At 49.3% G+C, this 20,254-nt stretch overlaps 2 protein-coding genes across 2 annotated transcripts in view; both read left to right on the plus strand.

Moving 5' to 3' along the window:
• The first annotated feature begins 936 nt into the window (after positions 1-936).
• LOC128445642 (protocadherin Fat 4) lies at positions 937-6,156 on the plus strand. The gene is made up of 2 exons (XM_053428384.1): positions 937-6,039; positions 6,142-6,156. Exons 1-2 carry the CDS (start codon positions 937-939, stop codon positions 6,154-6,156), a joined length of 5,118 nt encoding a protein of 1,705 aa, XP_053284359.1.
• A 4,010-nt stretch (positions 6,157-10,166) lies between these two features.
• LOC128445643 (protocadherin Fat 4) overlaps positions 10,167-20,254 on the plus strand; it is a 57,178-nt gene continuing 47,090 nt past the window's right edge. Inside the window, exon 1 of the mRNA XM_053428385.1 lies at positions 10,167-10,208. Coding sequence (XP_053284360.1) covers positions 10,167-10,208 — 42 coding nt within the window. The remainder of the gene's footprint in view (positions 10,209-20,254) is intronic.

Raw genomic sequence — 20,254 nt, forward strand, 5'->3', positions numbered from 1 at the left:
TTATTTTGATAGTGTAATATTTTAATAACACTTTTTGGTATTGAAATATGGTTTTACAGTAACTTTTGCATATATTAGTCAAGGTTGTACTACATATATCACCAGTATTTATTATATTCCATTATTTTGATCATGTTTGGGTGTTTTTACTCTGTTTTAAAGTATTTCTGCCTCATGAAGACATTTCTCTCCTCATGACTTTACTCTCTTTCCCCTCTGAGTCACTTCACTGTGATGGAGACGGTATTTATTCTCCTGATTCTGTGATCGAGGTCATTAGGAGGATCCGGGCATCGTTACCTGTCTCATCAGATTGACGTCCTGGTCCACAGGCGGGGACTCAGGGGCTGCTCGGCACAAAGGAGCGGGGAGCGGGGCTGAGGGGGGGCGGGCAGGAGCGCAGCCGTCCAATGGGAGCGGCGATGGGAGGGAGTTTGCAGAACTCCAGCTTTGTTCTAACTTGCTAGGACTCACTATGACTGGAGCGCCTGCACCGTTATTCCACGGGACGGTGCGTGCGCTCAGCCGCCTGCACACGCTGGACACCGCACACCCGCGCTCCCACTTTGGATAAACTTTTACGCATCTCCAGGCGCGCGAGGAACTTCTCTTTTTGTTGTTTCCCCACCTTTAATGGATTTTTAAGATTCTGCTGTGTAGAGACAGTTGGAGGAGTTGCAGAGGAACTTGGTCCTGCAGGAATCCTTCTTCTCCCCTCACTGGATACAGTTGGAGCGGGTGCGCAGCGCAGGAGAGGAGGACACCTCCGGAGCGGGGTCTGGACACAGGACGAGCCGCTGCTGTTTTGTTTCACCCGCTGACTTTTTTGTTCTCTTGCACTTTTCTACGATGCTTTAGTGACTCGCACAACCGGAGTAAAGTTGATGCGTCAGCGGCATGGACTCTGTCTGAGAAAGGTGGACCGGCTCACTGACCATGGCGCACGCAGGTAGGGCTTCGGGCCGGTTCCATTTGGTTCTCCTGGTGCTGTGGACCCTGTCGCAGTACTCCACGTCCAGCCAAGTCCGCCAAGAGTTCCAGGTCCTGGAGGAGCAGCCCGTCGGCACCTATGTGGGCTCGATAGAGACCAAGCCCAGCTTCACGTACCGCTTCAGCGAGAACCACAAACTTTTTGCCATCAACGGCACCACGGGGGTGATCTACACCTCGTCCGTGATCGACCGGGAGGTCCTGCAGAGCGATGTGATCAACGTGGTGGTGCTGTCCAGTCAGCCCACCTACCCCACCGAGGTCCGGATCGTCGTGCTGGATATTAACGACAACTCGCCGGTGTTCCCGGACGCGTCCATCGTCGTGTCCTTCAAGGAGGACGCGAGCAGCGGCCGGCAGGTGATCCTGGACACCGCCACGGACTCGGACATCGGGAGCAACGGGGTGGACCACACCACGTACAGGATCGTGAGGGGCAACGAGCAGAGGAGGTTCCGCTTGGATATTACAGTGAATCCCAGTGGAGAGGGGGCTTTCTTACACCTGGTCTCCACCGGGGGCCTGGACAGGGAGGTCACCCCCTTCTACCAGCTCCTCATCGAGGTGGAGGACAAAGGAGACCCCAAAAAGTTTGGCCACTTGCAAGTTAACGTCACCATCCAAGATATAAACGACAACCCCCCTGCGTTCGACCAGGAGCAGTACCAGAGCAGTGTGTTTGAGGACGCAGCCGTGGGCTCTAGTGTTCTGCAGATCACAGCTTCAGACCAGGATGAGGGGGCCAACGCTGAGATCAGGTACTTTTTAGATGAGGGGACCCCTTTCCAAATTGACCCCAAAGTTGGCACTATCACCATAAAAGAGGTTTTAGATTTTGAGAGTAAGAGAGAGTATTCTCTGACTATCCATGCGGTGGATAACGGGGTGCCCGCCCTGTCAGGCAGGACCGAGGCCACCGTTAAACTCTTAGACGTGAACGATAACGACCCTGTGGTGAAGTTCAGGTATTTCCCCACCACTTCTAAGTTTGCGTCTGTGGATGAAAATGCACAGATCGGCACAGTGGTGGCTCTGCTCACCGTGTCAGACTCAGACTCCCCCACAGCCAACGGCAACATATCTGTTTCCATCTTAGGAGGCAACGAGCAGCGGCACTTTGAGGTGCACACGTCTCCTGTGCCCAATTTAAGTCTGATCAAAGTCGCCAGCGTGTTAGACAGGGAGAGGATCTCCTCATACAACCTGACCGTGTCTGTGTCCGACAATGGCAAACCCGTGGCCCGCTCCTCCTTCGCCAGTCTGGTCATTTTTGTGAATGATATCAACGACCACCCCCCCATATTTCAGGAAACGCTGTACAGAGTAGATATCAGTGAGGACGTTCCAAAAGGCAGCTACATTAAAGGGGTCTCAGCAACAGATGGTGACTCAGGGCAGAATGCCAACCTGCGCTACTCCCTGGTGTCTGGAAACGCTTTGGGCTGGTTCTCCATCAGTGAGAACAGTGGTCTGGTTACCAGTGCAGCTTTGCTGGATCGGGAAATAGCAGCTGAAATTGTGCTCAACATTAGTGCCAAAGACCAGGGGCTGCAGCCCAAGATGTCTTACACTAAACTGATAATCAACATCACTGATGTGAACGACCAAGTGCCCACGTTCACACAGAGCACGTATCATGTTTCCCTGGTGGAGCACGCTCCTGCTGGCACCGAGCTGCTGCTGCTCTCCGCCTCGGATGACGACCTCGGGGCCAATGGAACTATCCGCTTCTCGTTTGATGCCGAGACTCCCGCCGGTGTCCAGGAGCTGTTTCGCCTGGACGCTGCGTCAGGCCGATTGAGCACAGCCGTTGAGCTGGACCGGGAGGATCAGGCCTCCTTCTTACTCCACATCCAGGCGGCAGACGCAGGCAGCCCCCCCCTGCACTCTGCAGGGAAAGTCAACATCACCCTGTGGGATATCAATGACAATAGGCCAGTCTTCTACCCAGTGCAGTATTTTGCCAACGTGAAGGAGAACGAGCCCTCGGGTTCCTATGTAACCACCGTATCAGCCACAGATCCCGATTTAGGTCGAAATGGCACAGTCAAGTATATAATTACGGCTGGAGATGCATCCAAATTTCGCATTAATAGCAACATGGGGAAAATTACCACTCTGGTGCCCCTGGATAGAGAAGAGAAAACTGCTTACCAGCTGCAGGTGACGGCAGCAGATGGCAGCGGCCTGCGCTCACACACACACGCCATAGTTACTGTCACTGTCATAGACACACAGGACAACCCGCCGGTGTTCAGCCAGACGGTTTACAGCTTTGTCATGTTTGAGAATGTGGGCGTGGGCACAGTTATAGGGACAGTGTCCGCCACCACCGTAGATCTGAACACAAACATCTCTTATCTGGTCACCTCCGGGGACCAGCGGGGGCTCTTCACGGTGAACAGCGCCGGTCAGATCACAGCGTCCAGCCAGGTGGACAGAGAGGAGCAGGGATTCTATCAGCTGAAGGTCGTGGCCAGAGCCGGGGAGATCACCGGGGAGGCGTTCGTCAACATCACCGTGAAGGACTTGAACGATAACGCGCCTCACTTTATCCACGCCGTGGAGCACGTGAGCGCGGTGGAGAACTGGAGCACGGGTCACGTGATCTTCCAGGCCAGAGCCGCTGACCCCGACGAGGGCCTGAACGGCGTGGTGGTCTACAGCCTCAAGCAAAACCCCAAAGGCCTGTTCCACATTCACGAGAAGCACGGCCTCATCACGCTGACCGGGCCGCTGGAGGTCACCACCAGCTCCTACGAGGTGGAGGTCACTGCGGCGGACACGGGGGTGCCGCAGCACACCTCCACCCTCGTCCTCATCGTCAGCGTCTACGACGTGAACGACAACTCGCCCGTGTTCGACCAGCTCTCCTACGAGGTCATCATCCTGGAGTCGGAGCCCGTCAACAGCCGCTTTTTCAAAGTGGCGGCCACCGACAAGGACTCGGGTCTGAACGGGGAGATTATGTACGACATCACCGGTGGAAACGTAGCTGACGTGTTTGGGATTTTTCCAGACGGACAGTTGTACATCAAAACAGAGCTGGACCGAGAGACACAGGACAGATACAACCTGGTGCTCGTGGCCCGGGACCGAGCGGTGGAGCCGCTGAGCGCCAGCGTCAACGTCAGCGTGATTCTGGACGACGTCAACGACAACCGTCCTCTGTTCAACAGCACGAATTACGTGTTTCATTTTGAGGAGGAGCAGGGGAGGGGCTCGCTGGTCGGGCGGGTTTTCGCCGAGGACAAAGACTTTGGCCCGAACAGTGAAGTCAGATACACGTTTGAGACGCCGCAGCCCAACTTCGAGCTGAACGCCATCACGGGGGAGTTGACCAGCACGCTGCAGCTGGACCGCGAGACGCTCATGAGACAAAGAGGCGCCGCCGTGTTCAGCTTCGTGGTCGTCTCGTCAGACCAGGGTCTCCCCAAGCCCCTCAGAGACCAGGCCAAAGTGCAGGTCTACATTCAAGACATCAACGACAACCCGCCTAAATTCACCAAAGACATTTACCAGGCCTCCATCTCGGAGTCTGCTCAGGACATGACCCAGCTGCTCCGAGCCTCCGCCTCTGACGTGGATGAGAACAAGAACGGTTTAGTGCATTATCAGGTCACAGAGGGCAACGAGGAGGGGCAGTTCACTATCGACGGCAGCTCTGGACAGGTCACGTTAGTGGGAAAGCTGGACTATGAATCTACATCCTCCTATTCTTTGAAAATCCTAGCTGTAGATGCCGGAGCTGTGCCCCTGTCCTCCTCCTGCATGCTGAGCATCAGCATCCTGGACGAGAACGACAACTCCCCCTCCTTCCCCAAGTCCTCGCTGTCCGTAGACGTCCTGGAGAACATGAGGATCGGAGAGCTGGTGGCGTCGGTGACCGCCACGGATTCAGACTCGGGTCAGAACGCCGACATCACGTACAGCATCACCGCCACAAACAACCACGGCACCTTCAGCATCAGCCCCAACACCGGCAGCATCTTTCTGGTTAAGAAGCTGGATTATGAGACTCAGTCGTTTTACAAACTCAACATCACCGCCAAGGACAACGGCAGACCCCCCCGCTCCTCATCCATCCCTGTGGTTATCCACGTCAGGGATTTCAACGACAACCCCCCCATATTCACACCTGGGGACATTTTCAAATCCATCGCAGAGAATCTGCCCATCTCAGCCTCGGTCATGACGATCACGGCCCACGACACCGACGCAGACATCAACGGGGAGCTGGAGTACTCCATCGTCCAGCAGATTCCCCGGGGGAGCCACTTCACCATCGACCCGAGCACTGGGCTCATATACACCAACAGGGAAATCGACAGGGAGTTCTCCAACCTGTTCGAGCTGACGGTGAAGGCCACGGACCAGGCGGTTCCGGCCGAGTTCCGCCGCTTCGCCCTGAAAAATGTCACCATATGGGTCACGGACCAGAACGATAATGTTCCCAGTTTCGTGTCCCAGAACGCTCTCGTGGCCGAGCCCAACATCGTCATCGGCTCCATCCTGACCACAGTGGTGGCCTTTGACCCCGACGACGGGGCGAACGGGGAAGTGGAGTACGAGCTTGTGGAAGGAGACTCGGACACGTTCATCATGGACCGGTACAGCGGGGACATTCGCCTGGCCTCCCAGCTGGTGCCGTCCCGCCTCATGTACACCCTCGCCGTGTCGGCCACTGACCACGGCACGGACCGCAAGACCTCCAGGACTGAGCTGACCATCCTCCTCCAGGGGATGGACGGCCCGGTCTTCTCGCAGCCCAAGTACATCACCATCCTGAAGGAGGGCCAGCCGCCGGGCACCAGCGTCATCTCCCTGGACGCCTCCAGCCCGCGCGGCTCTGCCAGCAGAGTGGAGTACTTCATCGTGGCGGTGCGCAGCGGTGGGAAAGCCGTGGGGCGCCTTTTCACCATCGGCCGCAACACTGGAGTGATACAGACGGCCGCGGAGCTGGACCGCGAGAAGGGCTCCGACCTCTACCTGGTGGATGTGTACGCCATCGAGACGGACGCCAGCCAGCCCCGGACACAGCGTGCTGAGGTGAGTGACCTGCTGACCTCTTCTCTCTCTCTACAGGTACTGGAACGCCCCCTCATATCTTTGCACTGTTGTTTTCTATTTGATCTGTTTTGGCTTTTGCAGGAAACATTTGGTTGATATAAATGTAATGAGATCAAGGTTTTGATTTGGAGAAAAAAGGGGATTGAAACCTTCCAAGTCACACACACACAGAAAGAAAGAACAGAGCCACCTATTGGATTTGTCTGCTCATGAATTAAATTCCTCCTCTGTGTTATATTAAATCATAATTGTCTTGGACGTGAGCAGGAAGGCCTTGTTCTTTGGCATCGCGACTTTATTATTCCCATGTCCAGAATCAGACGAGCCGTAACTATTCATCTCCAATGTGCCTCCTCTAATAAGTGAGCGGTCTGGGAAAAGGGAAATGAGTGTTGCATGTCTCCTGCACGAGCTCCTCTTGTTCTCTCGTGAGCAGAAACGTTCTTATCAGCGAAAAAGGAAAAAGAAAAGCCACCACATTTTAATTTCCCCCCCTCCGCAGACATAAACCACTCAAGGCTGCTGTTTCAGGTTCAAAGCCCTCGAAGGTTTTCCCTCGGTGGCTCAAGTAAAAATGAAAAAAGAGAGTAATTCATCCGGTCGTCCGGTGCAGGGCTGCATCATCAGTGCCAGCATTACCCTGAGCCTTTGAGCCCGGGGCTGTTCTGGCACTCGGGTGGTCCTGAGGTACCTTCATACCACCAGGCGCGGCTCCACAGGCAATAAGTGACCATTAAAATTGGGTGACCTCTTAAGACGCTGTGAAAAGACGCTGAGGGCAGAGAGAGGGAAACTCGAGCCGCCCATTGAGTTTGCATTCTGTGATGCACCTTTTGAAAGATATTTAAATTCTCTGAGGCCTGCACTCGGGCGGTTCAGGCTTAACCACCAGTCAAATGAAAAACATGTGATTCTATATATATGTTTTGGAATTTTTAACCAGGGTTGGAAATGCCATGTTTTTACAGGCACACACTTCAAACTATGAATTCAGAGCAAAAACAAAAAGGTGTGACCTTCCCTCTCCTCTTCAGATGTTTTGTGTTACCGCTCCTTAAATGTGAAATCATGAGAGAGCTGAAGATCAGTGGGATTCCTGTGACAGTTCTCATTGATGCCTTTTCATCCACGGCACATATTGAACCTGAAATCCAACCCAGCGATCTGTTATTCAGGGACACACTCCAAACATTATTGAAATCAAGGATTACTTGGCAAAATCGTGTTAGCTAAGTTAACTTAGAAGTTTGCTCGGGGGCCCAAATGGGAATATCGAGTGTTCTCTCTCTCTGCCTGCAGCGAAAGATGGCAATCTGTTTTCCTGCAGACTCCACTGTCGGACTAATGAGGGAGTGGAACGCTGCTTGTAGCTGCTCCGGGTTCCAAAGCTGCAGACTCTAGATTGGTTTCATGCTCAGAGCCTGAACTTTCTCACCCCGGGGGGAGATGGCTTCACCAGCCCACCTGGCTGCAGGAGCCGCTCGCTCCACTCGGAGACGCGTGAGAGAGAAAACCTGGAAGAGGCTAATTGACCTTCCACGTTTAGAAATGCAGCCGGCTCTCACTCGTGGCCTCATTTGTGCTCTCGGCTTCTCCTGTGTTAGAGGAGCCTCAAAGCGCTCAGTGGTACAATAGTGTAAACCTCCAGACTTAGACTAATGTTTTTCCAGTTCACTGTTTACACACCGTATACCCGGTAGCAACTGGGGGATCGTTTCCATCCCCGGGGTTGTGACCCTTTCACATTCTCCAATTCCCATTCTCCCCCATTGATTGGATGCATAAGGGAGAGCTGGTATTTTCCCCTTCCCCTCCGCTCTGCACCATGTGGGATGTGTTTTTGGGGAAACAAAGAGAATTTGGCTGGGCATGCTTTATCGAGGGGGGTGATCTCAAACAACTGTTTCTGTGGGAAAGGAGAGGATTCTGGGATACGAGCTGATCTTGGAAGTATCTCTGATTGCTGATGAGATCATTTGGTGTCACATCTGGGGGATAGATGAGGTGTGATGTGCGGGGGGGGGGGGGGGGGGTTCCTGCAGCAGCTTATTGGAAGTCAGATGATGGTATCTGGGTGTTTTACTTCAGTAGCTTCCTCGTAGCTGTTTGCAATGACTTCATTACCCAAGAATCTCTCTTAGAAACTGCCTGTGTGTGTGTGTGTGTGTGTGTGTGTGTGTGTGTGTGTATGGGGGGGGGGGGGGGGGGGGGGTGCAGTAAAAACACAATTCCTGGCAACAGATTCCTGCATTGTTGATGAATCCAGAGTTTAACGGAGGATGTTTTTCATTTCACTTCATGTTTTGATTCGTCACTTCCTGTTTTGTCCGCTGCTGAATAACTCACACAGTGAACGACAGACGTCTGTGTGTGTCAGTGCTGATCAGGGATGTGACAGCAGGTGTCTCCAGTCCTGCTTCATATTTGGATGTTTCCTCTGTTTTAAAGGGAAAGTTTCCGTTCTGTGTTATTATTTTTATACACACATTTTTCAACATGCAGCTTCATCCTCAATTTGAAACGTTAGTGGACAAATGAACAAGTGCAAAGTTTCCAGTTTAATCCGCATCTTTACTGTGAGTGGACTCAGGAAATGAATATAGTTTGAAAGTTCAGTTTCTTTTTATATTTTACATTTTTGCTTCTAGATTTAAAAAGATTTTCCTTGAGAAGAAAAGGCCAGAATGATAAAGACATCACACAGATGAGATCCCTGTCACGTCAGCTGTCTCTGTTTCTCCTCTTCTCTGCTCCCACCCTTCATCCTCCCCCTCTTCTCCTCCTCCTCCTCCTCCTCCTCCTCCTCCTCCTCCTCATATTCAAACGGACTTCTACAACTGTTTTCTCAACAGAGAAAGCGTTTTCTTTTTTTCTTTCGTCCCTCAAGTGCCACATCAGTCCTTGCCCCCCCCCTCCCGCAGAGCATTGTTCTCCTCTGAAAGTAAACACAGTCCCAGCGCTCAACAGGGCCTTCCTTTGTTTTGCCTTCGCAGATAAAGTGTTGCGCTGCCCTCGACCGCAGTTCGGGAGACTTTTGTTATTTCTTGGTCTGTGCCAGCGTCTTGCCTCGGCAGATTTAGGAGTGTGTGTGTGTGGACGCCCCTGTCAGCCGGCTTTCCTCCCCCCTCTCCTCGCCGGTGAAGGGATGTACGTCGGAGCTGTGTGGACCCGTGAGATTGAGCAAAGAAAAGCATGTTTTTTGGGAGGGTTCTGGACGTGTCAAACGGTGTTATTGGGAGTTGTGGGAATGAAGGAAGAGGAGTGGTGGAGGTGCCAGAACAGGGGTAGTAGCCAGGGAACGTGGGGAGGAAGAGGCGAGGGCTGCAGATCATGTCCTGAGGAGGTGGTGGCAGAGGTTTTGCTCATCAGAGTCAGATATAGAAATGAGTTTTGATCTCAGGTGTTGTGGATACCCTAATCTCCGTCACATCCATCCTCCTCTTCCATCCATCTCGGTGTCTTTGCGTCTCGGGGGTGTCTCTCTCTGTGTTCCGTGTCTCGGGGGCAGATACTTGTGTCTCCCTCTGTGTTGTGGATCCATCTTATTCATAAAAACAAACTTCAAACTCTCTTTACTCCTCCGTCTGACACCCGCTGCCTCCTTTCTCTTCCTCCTTGTCTCGGCGATGCTGAAACTCCTCTAACGTGAACTCGGAGTGAAATGTGATGAGTCAGCGAATCAGAGGCAGCGTTGTTGAGCCTGTAGAGGACACAAGGAAATATAAAACCAGTGAAGGTCAAGTGTGTCCGGGTGATACGATACGGATCCTGGTTTTTCTTTGTGTATCTGTGAGAGTATAGAACTCTGATGAGTGCAGGTTTCCAGAGAAAGGTCGAACACTGTTGTTGGCTTTAATTCAATTCGAATCATAAACAAGCTTCATATTAAAACTCCACACTCTGCAGAATTTTACAAGAACTGGCCGAGGAGTGATGCAGAACCAACTGCATCCCCCTGTGTTGTTATTCATGGTCTAATTGTGATATTTTGGATTGCGTCATTTCTCGTGCACATGTGCCTGAGAGAGGAGGCGGCGTCGCTCTAGTCCCGGTCGTAACCGGTGTCGTAATTCATGCGGTAATCTGCCTCGACACGCCGCTTTGCAATGGTCATCGTGGAGGTGACACATCTGCCGGGGGTCGTCCTGGTAGGTGGTCGCTGGGAGGGGAACCCGCGGCTGAGCCGGTGCCGCGGAGAGCCGGGTTCTCTCCCAGCGCTTTATGAGACAATCGCCATAAAAAAGTTGGGTAAACATTCGCTCGTGCATAGATGCGATGTGAGCAGAACGCTGCCAGAAAACCACACAAACGTGCACACACACACGCACACACATTAACACACTGACCACAAGTTCAAATTCCTGGTCAAATGCAGGGAAATGTTGAATTCAGTTCCATTTTCGATTATTATGCTTATGTTTCGGTCAAATAAGATAATTGGACACAGTAATTTCTATTCTTCTAATTTAAACTGAGTTTAAAGAAGTTTTTTGTCGTGTTTGTTTTCTCCCACTTAAGTTGTGGTCGAGCGTGACTTTGTTTTGAAAGTTGTTTTTTTGAGTGTTGAGCTCTTACGGCTTCTCGGCAGCTCGTCGGACCACAATAGATGAATATTAACGTGTTGGTGCTTTGTGCTTTTCTGTGAAGACTGTAAAATGTTTTAACTGTGAGTGTCTCACCATCAGAAAGAAGCAGCGACTGGCACGGTGCACGTTTGACGACCTCGTGGCTGCGGGGTCACAGGCGGGGTCAGATTGTTCTGACGTGCCGGGTTCTGTAAAGTTCAGCCAAGTGTAATAGGAATGAAGGAGCCACACCAACTTTCTCTTTTTGGCCACAAGCCACAGACGCTGTGAATTCCCACAATTCACCAGACACTTTCAATATTATACCAACGGAGACGCAGCTCAGTCGATTTCACCTTCTTTTAATCCATAAGTTTGAGATAATAATGTGCAGAGATAGGGCTGGGAAATTAAGAATATCAATAAATACTGCAGTATAATTGTATATAATATATATCATGGTGTTTCTATTGCTATATTGCTCTTAAAAAAAGAGTTTAAAACCACGACCTTCACCCAGGAGGAAACCATAAGAAATATTGTGACATTTATCATGATGATTATCAATATCAAATTATTTTAACTTATTGGTCATATCCTCCAGGCCTATATAAAAAAAAATTCTGTGAGATTTGTCATAACCAAGGTGAGAAGTTTGTCAACACAACTTTAATACAACATCTGATTCAGTGTTGTGATTCTGCTGCTGGTTGTGAGATTTTTAATGAAATGATTTGGAGCTGCTCTACATCTATATCAGTTTTTGTCTTTTGATTTATTTTGAAAAGTCATGTATCTGAATTTATGGTCTTAAGACTTCAAATTTACATTTCCTGTTTTATTTTGAAATGACTTGCCTTTACTTCCTGTCTTTGCCCTGGTTTCTGGGTTGATAGGCAGTTTTTGGCGGAACAGGCCCTTCTCTCTTGTTTTGTGGGCGTGACAGAAGTCTGTGTATAATAACACGTGTATAATGTATATTTTATACATGATGGGTTTTTCTGCTGCTGCTCAGCTTTTGCATCAAATGACTTTCTCAGCTGCCACAGCTGCAAAGCTCCTGAATCACGTCCGTGTTTAGGTTTGAATAAACGTTGAGCAACGTGTCGTCTGAGCTGAACGCAGCCCTGTGATTAGAGGCTCCGCCCTGATGTGGTTCACCTGTGTCCACTGAGCTGCTCCCCTGGTGTCATGTGACTCCTCACGTCTCTGGGTTTATAAAAGTTTCCTGGTTTGATGCTTTTGCTTTTGACAAACACACCAGATGATGGTTGGAAGCTGGTTCCCAATATTCCTAATATAGAGTATTTCTTATAATTCACAAGAAAAACAGGAAAATATTTAATTTAATCTTGAGAAATTAACGTTTATCTGCTGTTGCTGAATCAATATACAAGTTTTTATCCTGTTAAACATCGACTGACTCATCAAATATCTCGTTGATTTTGTTTTGAGAAAGAAGTGACGTCTTAAAAACATGAATTTCCCCAAAGTCCAAAGTTTTCAAATGTTTAAAAAACAGTATTCTATCAGGATTTTCCTTGATAAAATAGTGTGAAATTGATTTAAATGAGGAGCTTTCTGATTAAATAGTAAATTAAAAAAAGATCATGTTTCTAAACCAGGTTCAGTTCCAGCTTTAGTCACATTTTGGCCCGTGCAGGTTTGAGGTTTGATTCCCGGCTGTGGAGTAACTCTTACTGCAGATTTGTTAGATTTAAGTCAAAGTAAACTAAAGTAGAAAATCCTCTGAATTACCTCGAGATCGTTTTAACTTTGTCGCACTCATGCTTTCTCGTCTCTTGTGGCAAACTGAATTGTCCAGTTGTGGTGACTCCACCCTGCTGCTTCTCTAAACAGGTTGAAACTCCAATTTATTTACACTCTCTATTCTTAAACTCTCGGTTCGCCGCTAAGTTGTGTTTATAACGGGAACTTACATGAGTATTAAAGGAGAAACTCTTCCACCTCTGAGATTCAGTGTCCCCCTAACGTTTAGCTTTTTTCTTTTAAGCCCCTCTGCTGCCTCGTGTTGTCGATGCAGGATCATAGATGAAGCCGTTTGAGCTCCGCAGAGTTTTGCATATCTTGCGTCAGAGATGAATTTCTCTCGTTCTGTGACTTTGATTGTTGCGCCACATTTGTGTGTGTGTGTGTGGGGGGGGGGGGGGGGGCATTCCTCTGTCTTTAAACGCACATGAGACTCGTTTTGTAGCACGCAGGGGAGGGGGGGGGGGGGGGGTATTTCTTCAAGTGCAATCAGAGCCGTCCTTCAGAAGCTGTGATCTGAGGTTTCCAAGCTTTTCCAGTCACTCGACCACAGCCGGGTTGATTGTGTAGCGCTGAGCGATCAGGTGGTTGTACGCGGGGGATCTTTTGCCTGAGTCTTGACCACATCCCAGAGGTTTCCTCCACCGCTCTCCTCTGCAGAGCTCCGACTGGGAAGGGACTGTAAAATATGTGTCCAGCTTATAGGAAAAATAATGTTCCACTACTTTCCCTTGTAAAACACAGGGAGTTGGAGTGATAGAGAGAGAGAGAGAGAGAGAGAGAGAGGCAGAGCGGAGGATTGATGTTGGCCGGTTCCTCGGCTGTAATAATGGATCCCAGCTTCAGAATGATTTGTTCCTCCACGTGACTTTGCATCAACAAACCCTCAAACACATCCACATGCCGGGACGCACATTTCCATTGTTGTTTCTCTGACATCACCGTGGTGCCGCGTCGACCTGTCCCCCGAAACAAACAAACAGGAGAGAGAGAGAGAGAGAGAGAGAGAGAGAGAGAGAGAGAGAGAGAGAGAGAGAGAGAGAGAGCTCCCGCCGGCCGTCCATCACCGGCACCTCCAGAGCGACATTTAGTGCGGCCGCAGATCCTCCCTCCTCCTGGGACATCAAACGAGAAGGAGAGAGGGGATGTGTGTTTCTGCTTCGTATGCAGTGTTCTCACGTGTACACACACACACACACACTTGCACACACACACACACACACACACCTCATCTCCCCCCCCGACCCCCACCCGCCATCTTGTGGTAAGACAAGCGACCCCGGGCAGGAAGGGGTATCTCCCACAGCTCGGACAGATAATTTAGGAGCTAGATGGGAGACGGTGGGAGGAAGACGAGGGAGGAAGAAGAGGGGGGGGTCGGCGATGAGGTCTGAGCGAGGGAGAGCCGGAGTAGAAGCTTTAGTGTCAGAGACAAGAGACAAGCAGAGATAGACTGGCACCGGAGAGCCAGAGCCGGTGTTATTGTTATCTCCCCTCTTATTTTATGAGTTTTCCATCAGGAGATCCTCTGCAGCTCCTGCTCCTCACTCCCACTCTGTTACCAGGTTAACCCCGCTGGGAGTTAACATTGGAACTTGTTCTTTTTTGAATGTTTTCTAACTTTGTTGTTGTGATTATTACTTTTCAAGCTCGGAAAAAAAAAAATCCTCCGTCCGTGCAGGTCCTCACTCAGGAAACACAAAAAGCCAAACCGCAGCCGATCAGCAGCTGTTTCTGATTTTGAGTATTGAAAGATTTCGGGCTCTGAAAATGTCCCCGCGTGACTTTGCTTTCCGGTCTTTAATCTGGAGGCTAGTTTGTAGATTTTTGAAAGTGTCAGCGGTAACTCTGTTCCTGCTCCTCTTGTGACAGCTTGTTGGACGTGGAGGATCCTCTGACCTACATTCTGGGATTTGATGGGTTTTCTCTGCTGATTTCTAATATTTGTGGCTTTTTGTTTTCCAATCATTTCTCTCTAAAGTCATCTTGTGCCATTATTTGCTCTTTAAAACCCTGTTGACTCAGCAGAGGACAAGTTATTCCAATGTGATCATAGCTGCTTTCACACATGCACTGAACTCTGGATAATTTCCTGAAATATTCCAGAGGGGCAGTTTGTGAGGAACACAATCTCCTGCAAGGCAAACGCTGGAAACAGGCAGAACGCGATTATTCCAGAGTCGGGGAAAGTTTCCCATTTCTGGAACAGGTTGATAATAGAATACATATTGTATATATACTCATCTACACTAAACTCCAGCATATACACTAAAGGTTTGAATCCCATTTTTACAACTTAAAAACGTCCGTAGGGGAAATAAAAAGGGGAAACCAGAGCTCCAGTGGTTAAAGGATCAGTTCACCATAAAAAACAATATTTTCTCACGTACCCCCGGGTGCACTTATAAAGACAGTTTTTGGTTTATTCCTCTGCATTATGATATATCATCGGATCCCGTACGATGGAGGCTCCAAAACAGGCCAAATAAAACAAGCTGTGCATCACTTGCTTTATGTATTTGTTGAGGATTAAGGTGAAATTCCCCCGTAAGCTGTGACTGAACAGACAGGTGCTTCTCATCGGGTGTTTCCGTGCGGCGGTGTCGGCTGTGACGCAACCCCCCCCCCCCCCCCCCCCCCATTTAAATTGGCCTCACACATCCTCCTCCCGTGGGTCGTCTTCATGGGCTGTGGTCGTTGGAGCACGTAGCCCAGTGGAACGCTCCCGGGGGAAAACAGCTTGTGGTCACCGAGACAATAAGGGCAGAGCGCTCGCCTCACTTCGGGGGATTATTATCTCATTCAGGGAGATTCCTGGAGTCGGCCCCGTGTTGGCACCGGGCTCCTCTGTTTCCAAGGCAATAATCCCAAAGTATTTTGGTTCTTCGGTGAAATATCATAAAGTCTCTTGCAACATTCCCCCCCTCTCTGCACTGTGTATGCATGGTTCTGCGTGGCAGCGAGCGGAGCCCGGCCCCTCAGCGGCAAAACAAAAACAGTGTGTTTACACGAATCTCTGAACAACTGATCCGCTGTCAGAAACACAGAGCAGAGAGAAGTCCTGGCTCCACACAGCTAACCATTCTGGTGAGCGCGGCCTTCCTCTCCCCTCCTTCGGTTGGGCCCGTTTAATTGGAAGCAGCTGCCGAGCGTTCTGGGCAGTGGAGTGCGGCTCGAGTCAACGTGACTGAGGCTCCGGCTCCGGATCGGGCACCTGAGCTGCCCCGCTTGGCTCCGTTGTCAGACAAAAGTTATGTTTTTATTAAAGTTGGTGATACGTCAAGCTGCAAGCGAAAGGAAAGTCTGACTCTTTGAGCTCTTAAATGGCAAAAGAGAAAGCGGCTGCTCTGGTTTCGATTACACTCGTTCGACAACGTGCTGTTCTGACTCTTTTTTGTGTGTTTTGTTCCTGAGACCGCGGAGATGTCTCCGCACAGCCGGATGATGTGGCCTGATTTCAGCAGGCTCCATTGTGCTGGGATGTCAAGGTGTAATTTCACAAAGTGTTGTCCTCACCGTGGACCCGATGGTCTGTGCTTTCATACCCAGAGCTATTTTCACTTTGTATGCATTGTTTGTGTGTGTGCGTGTGTGTGTGTGTGTCTGTGTGTGCCTGCTCTCATGCATGCCTTCCTATAACAGCACATGCCTTCAGACTTAAACAGCACCGTTCCTGCTTTCTTTTTTCTTTTGGCGCCCTCTCCTCATTTCATGTGATCCTGCCTGGCGCCTCTGGCACTGACACGTAGCTCAGCGAGAAGAGGGATAAAAAAAACAACCCACTGAAAAATGAATCATCCCAAACTTCGTCTAAACTTGGCTGTTGTGCTCCGACAGACAGATTGTTATGACGTGCTCTCATGGTTCCACACGCAGGGTGAGCAGAGAGATCGTTGACGGGTCTGTATCTATGGTCACTTATACCAGTGGTTCCCAAACGAGGGGTCGTGACCCCATGGACGGTCACAGGACACACTGATACCTCTGTGACATCACAATAATGAGTTTTTAAGATATTAGAGGATTGGCCTTGTCTTTTTTTAGTGTTTCCTATTAATTATCTTGTCTGTGGCGGGACACTGTTTTCTAATTTGTGCAGCAGTAATTAGCGAGTGTTATGTTTCCATCACTGGAACCAATTAAAAACCTTTGTCTATCAGTATCCAAACAGTGATGCATTGTGGGAAGTGTCATGTTTTTGAAGTATCCCTCGGTATCTACAACTTTCTCAAAAAAGTTGCACAAATTCATGAAAGCAACTCAAACTTTACTAAACTCTTTGCAGTGAGCCAGATATTTAATTCTACTCTTATTTAAAGTCTTACTTACTTTATTAAATCAGCTACTGTACAGAATGAATCAAATTAAAACCTTGAGAGAAAGAAGCAGCTGTAGAAGAGAAGCTGTCGTGTGTGAGTGAGGAGTGAGACCTGTCTGTGGATTGTGTGTCTGTGGGTGTGTGTGTGCGTCTTCCCTCTTAAACCGCCGCCGCCCTCAGTCACGCCAGCGAGCTCGGGCGCTAATCCCTCCACATGCAGACTCACACATGAGCCTGCGGAGGCTTCACGCCACTTGATGCATTTATTTTGATAATGAGTGAGGGATCCACTGGAGAGCAACACTCTCAGGACTCTTCCCACTGGATCACGTGACCTTTAACACCCACTTGGCAGCACTTGAGCGGAAGCGCTGCCTCTCGTCTTGGCAGCCGAACAACCAGCCTATGTGTGAGTTTGTGTGTCGACGTGAACTCCTCTTTTAGAAGCCCGCGATTGTGTTTCACCGGGGCCGATGAATGTTTGTGCGTACAGTATGTGAGCATGTTGACATGTGCGGCGCGGCGGACTGGCAGCCCCGAGCGTGAACTCCGCTTGCTTCCTTTCTCCCTGTGACGTCTGACAAGGCCGAGGCGCTGTTGGTAATGATGTGGTTATTACTTCCCATCATGCCTCGCTGCAGGACCGGGCCGTTAAACCAGTGCGGTGTCGTCTCTTTGTCCCTCGTCGGCTGCCAGCGGGGGGGGGGGCCGGCGCTCTGCGGCTCTGTTTATGAAGCGTTCAGACTCTCACTGTCACACCTTCATCACTTCATCCTCTCGGAGATTAACATATTACTGAGTTTTACCGGACTGGGATACTTTTTAATGTGTATTTTATTCTGTCATATTTATTTAATGTCATTCATTAGTAGATATCAGTTCCCTGAATGTTTTAAAATCAAGATCCATGAATTGTTCTTTAGAAAAATGGTAAATATATTGGAAAACTCTCATTTTACATGTTAAAGATAGTGAAAAATGTTTTAAATGTAATAGATTCTTACTTGACCCTTACTTCATCCTTGTACAAAGTTTCTTTGAAATCCCTCCAGTAGTTTTTGTGTAGTTGTACTTACAAACAAACAGACCCGGGGGTGAAAACATAACCTCCGTGGGGAAGGTGAAGAAAGCAAAACTCGTTTCCAATAACCCTCCAATACAGAATGGAAACAATTACACAAGAATAATAAAGGATAATGATGAAAAAACAATGCGAACAAAATACCAAAACACAACATAATTCATGGCTAATGCTAATGAGCTATAAAAGTCATCGCTTCCAGCTGCGTGTTGAGGTTTGAGCTCAGAAACAAAGAACTCGATGATCTTCAAAGAGTCGATCGATGGTCGCCATCGATCAAGTGACCGCGTGACGCTCGTCCCCGTGAGGCCACAGAGGATTATCACCAAACGTCCACGTTTCCTCTGCTGCAGTTTATTGTTGTGGGTTTCTGACTTTAACTGACTCACTTCACTGTCGCTTGCTCTTGTTGATCTGAAGTCCAGATGTGGGCGGCTGGTTTCAGCTGAAACGCTCCGATCGACTCACTTCAGCTGGAGTCGAGATATTTTCCCTCTCAGGCCTAAAATACATTTATACATATCAAAGTATTAATGAATTTCTTAGACTCTATATAAAGACAGGGGACATGATGGTTCCCCTGAAGTGAAGCCCCCTGGTGCCTGCCTGTGGTACATGTCCCAAACCTGTCTGCTCCATGTTAGTGGATGAGACTAAAAAGAAAACCCTTTTTCTCAAAGAGGATTTCTGTCATTTTAGGTAGTTTGTATATATGTGTTTATGTTTATGATATGTTTGGTGAGACGTCATGATTGACAGCTGAGAACACTGGACAGACTCTGGCTCTGATGACCTCATTTGCACAAAATGGCGGCGTTGATCTTAAGGATGTTTTGGCTTCATTTCTGCATCGTGGGAGGAAGTGGAGTCCTGTTGTTGACAGCTGAGACTGACTCCCGATTGGTCGAGTACATATCGACAGGACCTCATTCCCCCAATCGCTTCTGACCTGATTAGAGTTTGGAGGTCAAGGGTCAACGTTTCGGTGACCTCACAAAAGTAAGCATGTTATCTTAAGAGCGCAGATTGGACTCATGGATTAACCGTATTAGATTTTGGAGGTCTTGAGGTCAAGGTCACGGAGGCTTCACACGTGTATTTGGTCTCTCGGACATGACATCTCAAGTTCCTGCTTGACCAGTCGTCACTTAGACTTAAAGACGAGCTGATTGGATCTTGAGGTCAAAGGTTAGAAAATGAGTCTGTAAAGAAAGTATGTAGACTGGCTGGTTGGCGGAGCGATCAACCACAGGGCGTTAATTCTACGTTCTTTAGATGATTGCTGGTTGTTGCATCATTGTCATAAAACATCATTCTGGCCCTGATATTGGACTCAGTCTCTCACAGAAGTAATAAAACCGAATGACGCTGGTGCTGCAGCTCGAAGTGAAGCCGAGCGGCTGCTGCATCGTGATCCTAATTATTCAGGATTCACGCCAAGGAGACAAAATGAGAACCAACATCTCTTCCTCATCATTTGAAATCCTCTCATCTTCAAAACAGAAGTGTTTTTTTTGTTTCCCCCTCATTAATCTTGCTCTTCTCTCAAAATCAAATAGCATCATGACACAAATTAGCCCCCCCCCCCCCCCCCCGCATTCATAACCCCATTGTCGGTGTTGTTTACATTGTTGTTTTTCCGCTGATCTGCATACATCAGTTCGCTCTGGCTCTAATTAATGCTCTCATTGAAATTAACTTGGGAGAAGTCCCGGGATGATTCATTTGGCGTGTATATGATTAGGACCAGCCGCGGAGATCAGAGGCGCCTTTTTTTTATTCTGTAGCACCGATGCTAATTCATCCCCCCCCCCCCATCCCCCCCAATACCACAACAACAACCCTGCCGCCCCCCCCTCCAGAACCTTTCTTGTCTTGTTGGAGTTTTTTTTGTATCCTCTGCAATCATAAGACCCCCCCCCCCCCCCCCCGGCCAACCCCTGCACCGGTTTGTGTTGAATGTAAATTAGGTCTATCGTTTCTGTCTGGGTGGGGACGGGTGGATCAGCGGGTGGAGGGATCGAACCCCCGGCGTGGAGGCTCTCTCTCTCTCTCTCTCTCTCTCTCTCTCTCTTTCTCCCCGGTCTCCATTGAGCTGAGATTACATCGCCGGCCGGTGGCTGGAGGACGCGGCTCCACTGGCCGACACCGACAGGACTCGCAGGAGTCTTTTCAAACCTCACCATTGTTAGTGAGGGATTATTCTTCGGGTTGTTATCCCATTACGCAGTAATGGTTGCAATTTTCTGCTTAGGAATTTTGATTATTTCTGCTGGGGAGGGGGGGGGGGGTGGGGGGGGGGGGGTGAATTGCATGCCAGAATGTTTCAGAATCAAGCGTTTATCATCTGTAATCTGGAGAAATGTTAGATTACATCTCCACGGATTAGAGACTTTTCAGATCCCTCCGTTGTCTCCAGGATGAGACGCTGATAAATATGAGTTTTCATAGAGAAGTTGA

Source organism: Pleuronectes platessa, chromosome 8, assembly GCF_947347685.1.
Source record: "Pleuronectes platessa chromosome 8, fPlePla1.1, whole genome shotgun sequence".
Taxonomy (NCBI): Eukaryota; Metazoa; Chordata; class Actinopteri; order Pleuronectiformes; family Pleuronectidae; genus Pleuronectes; species Pleuronectes platessa.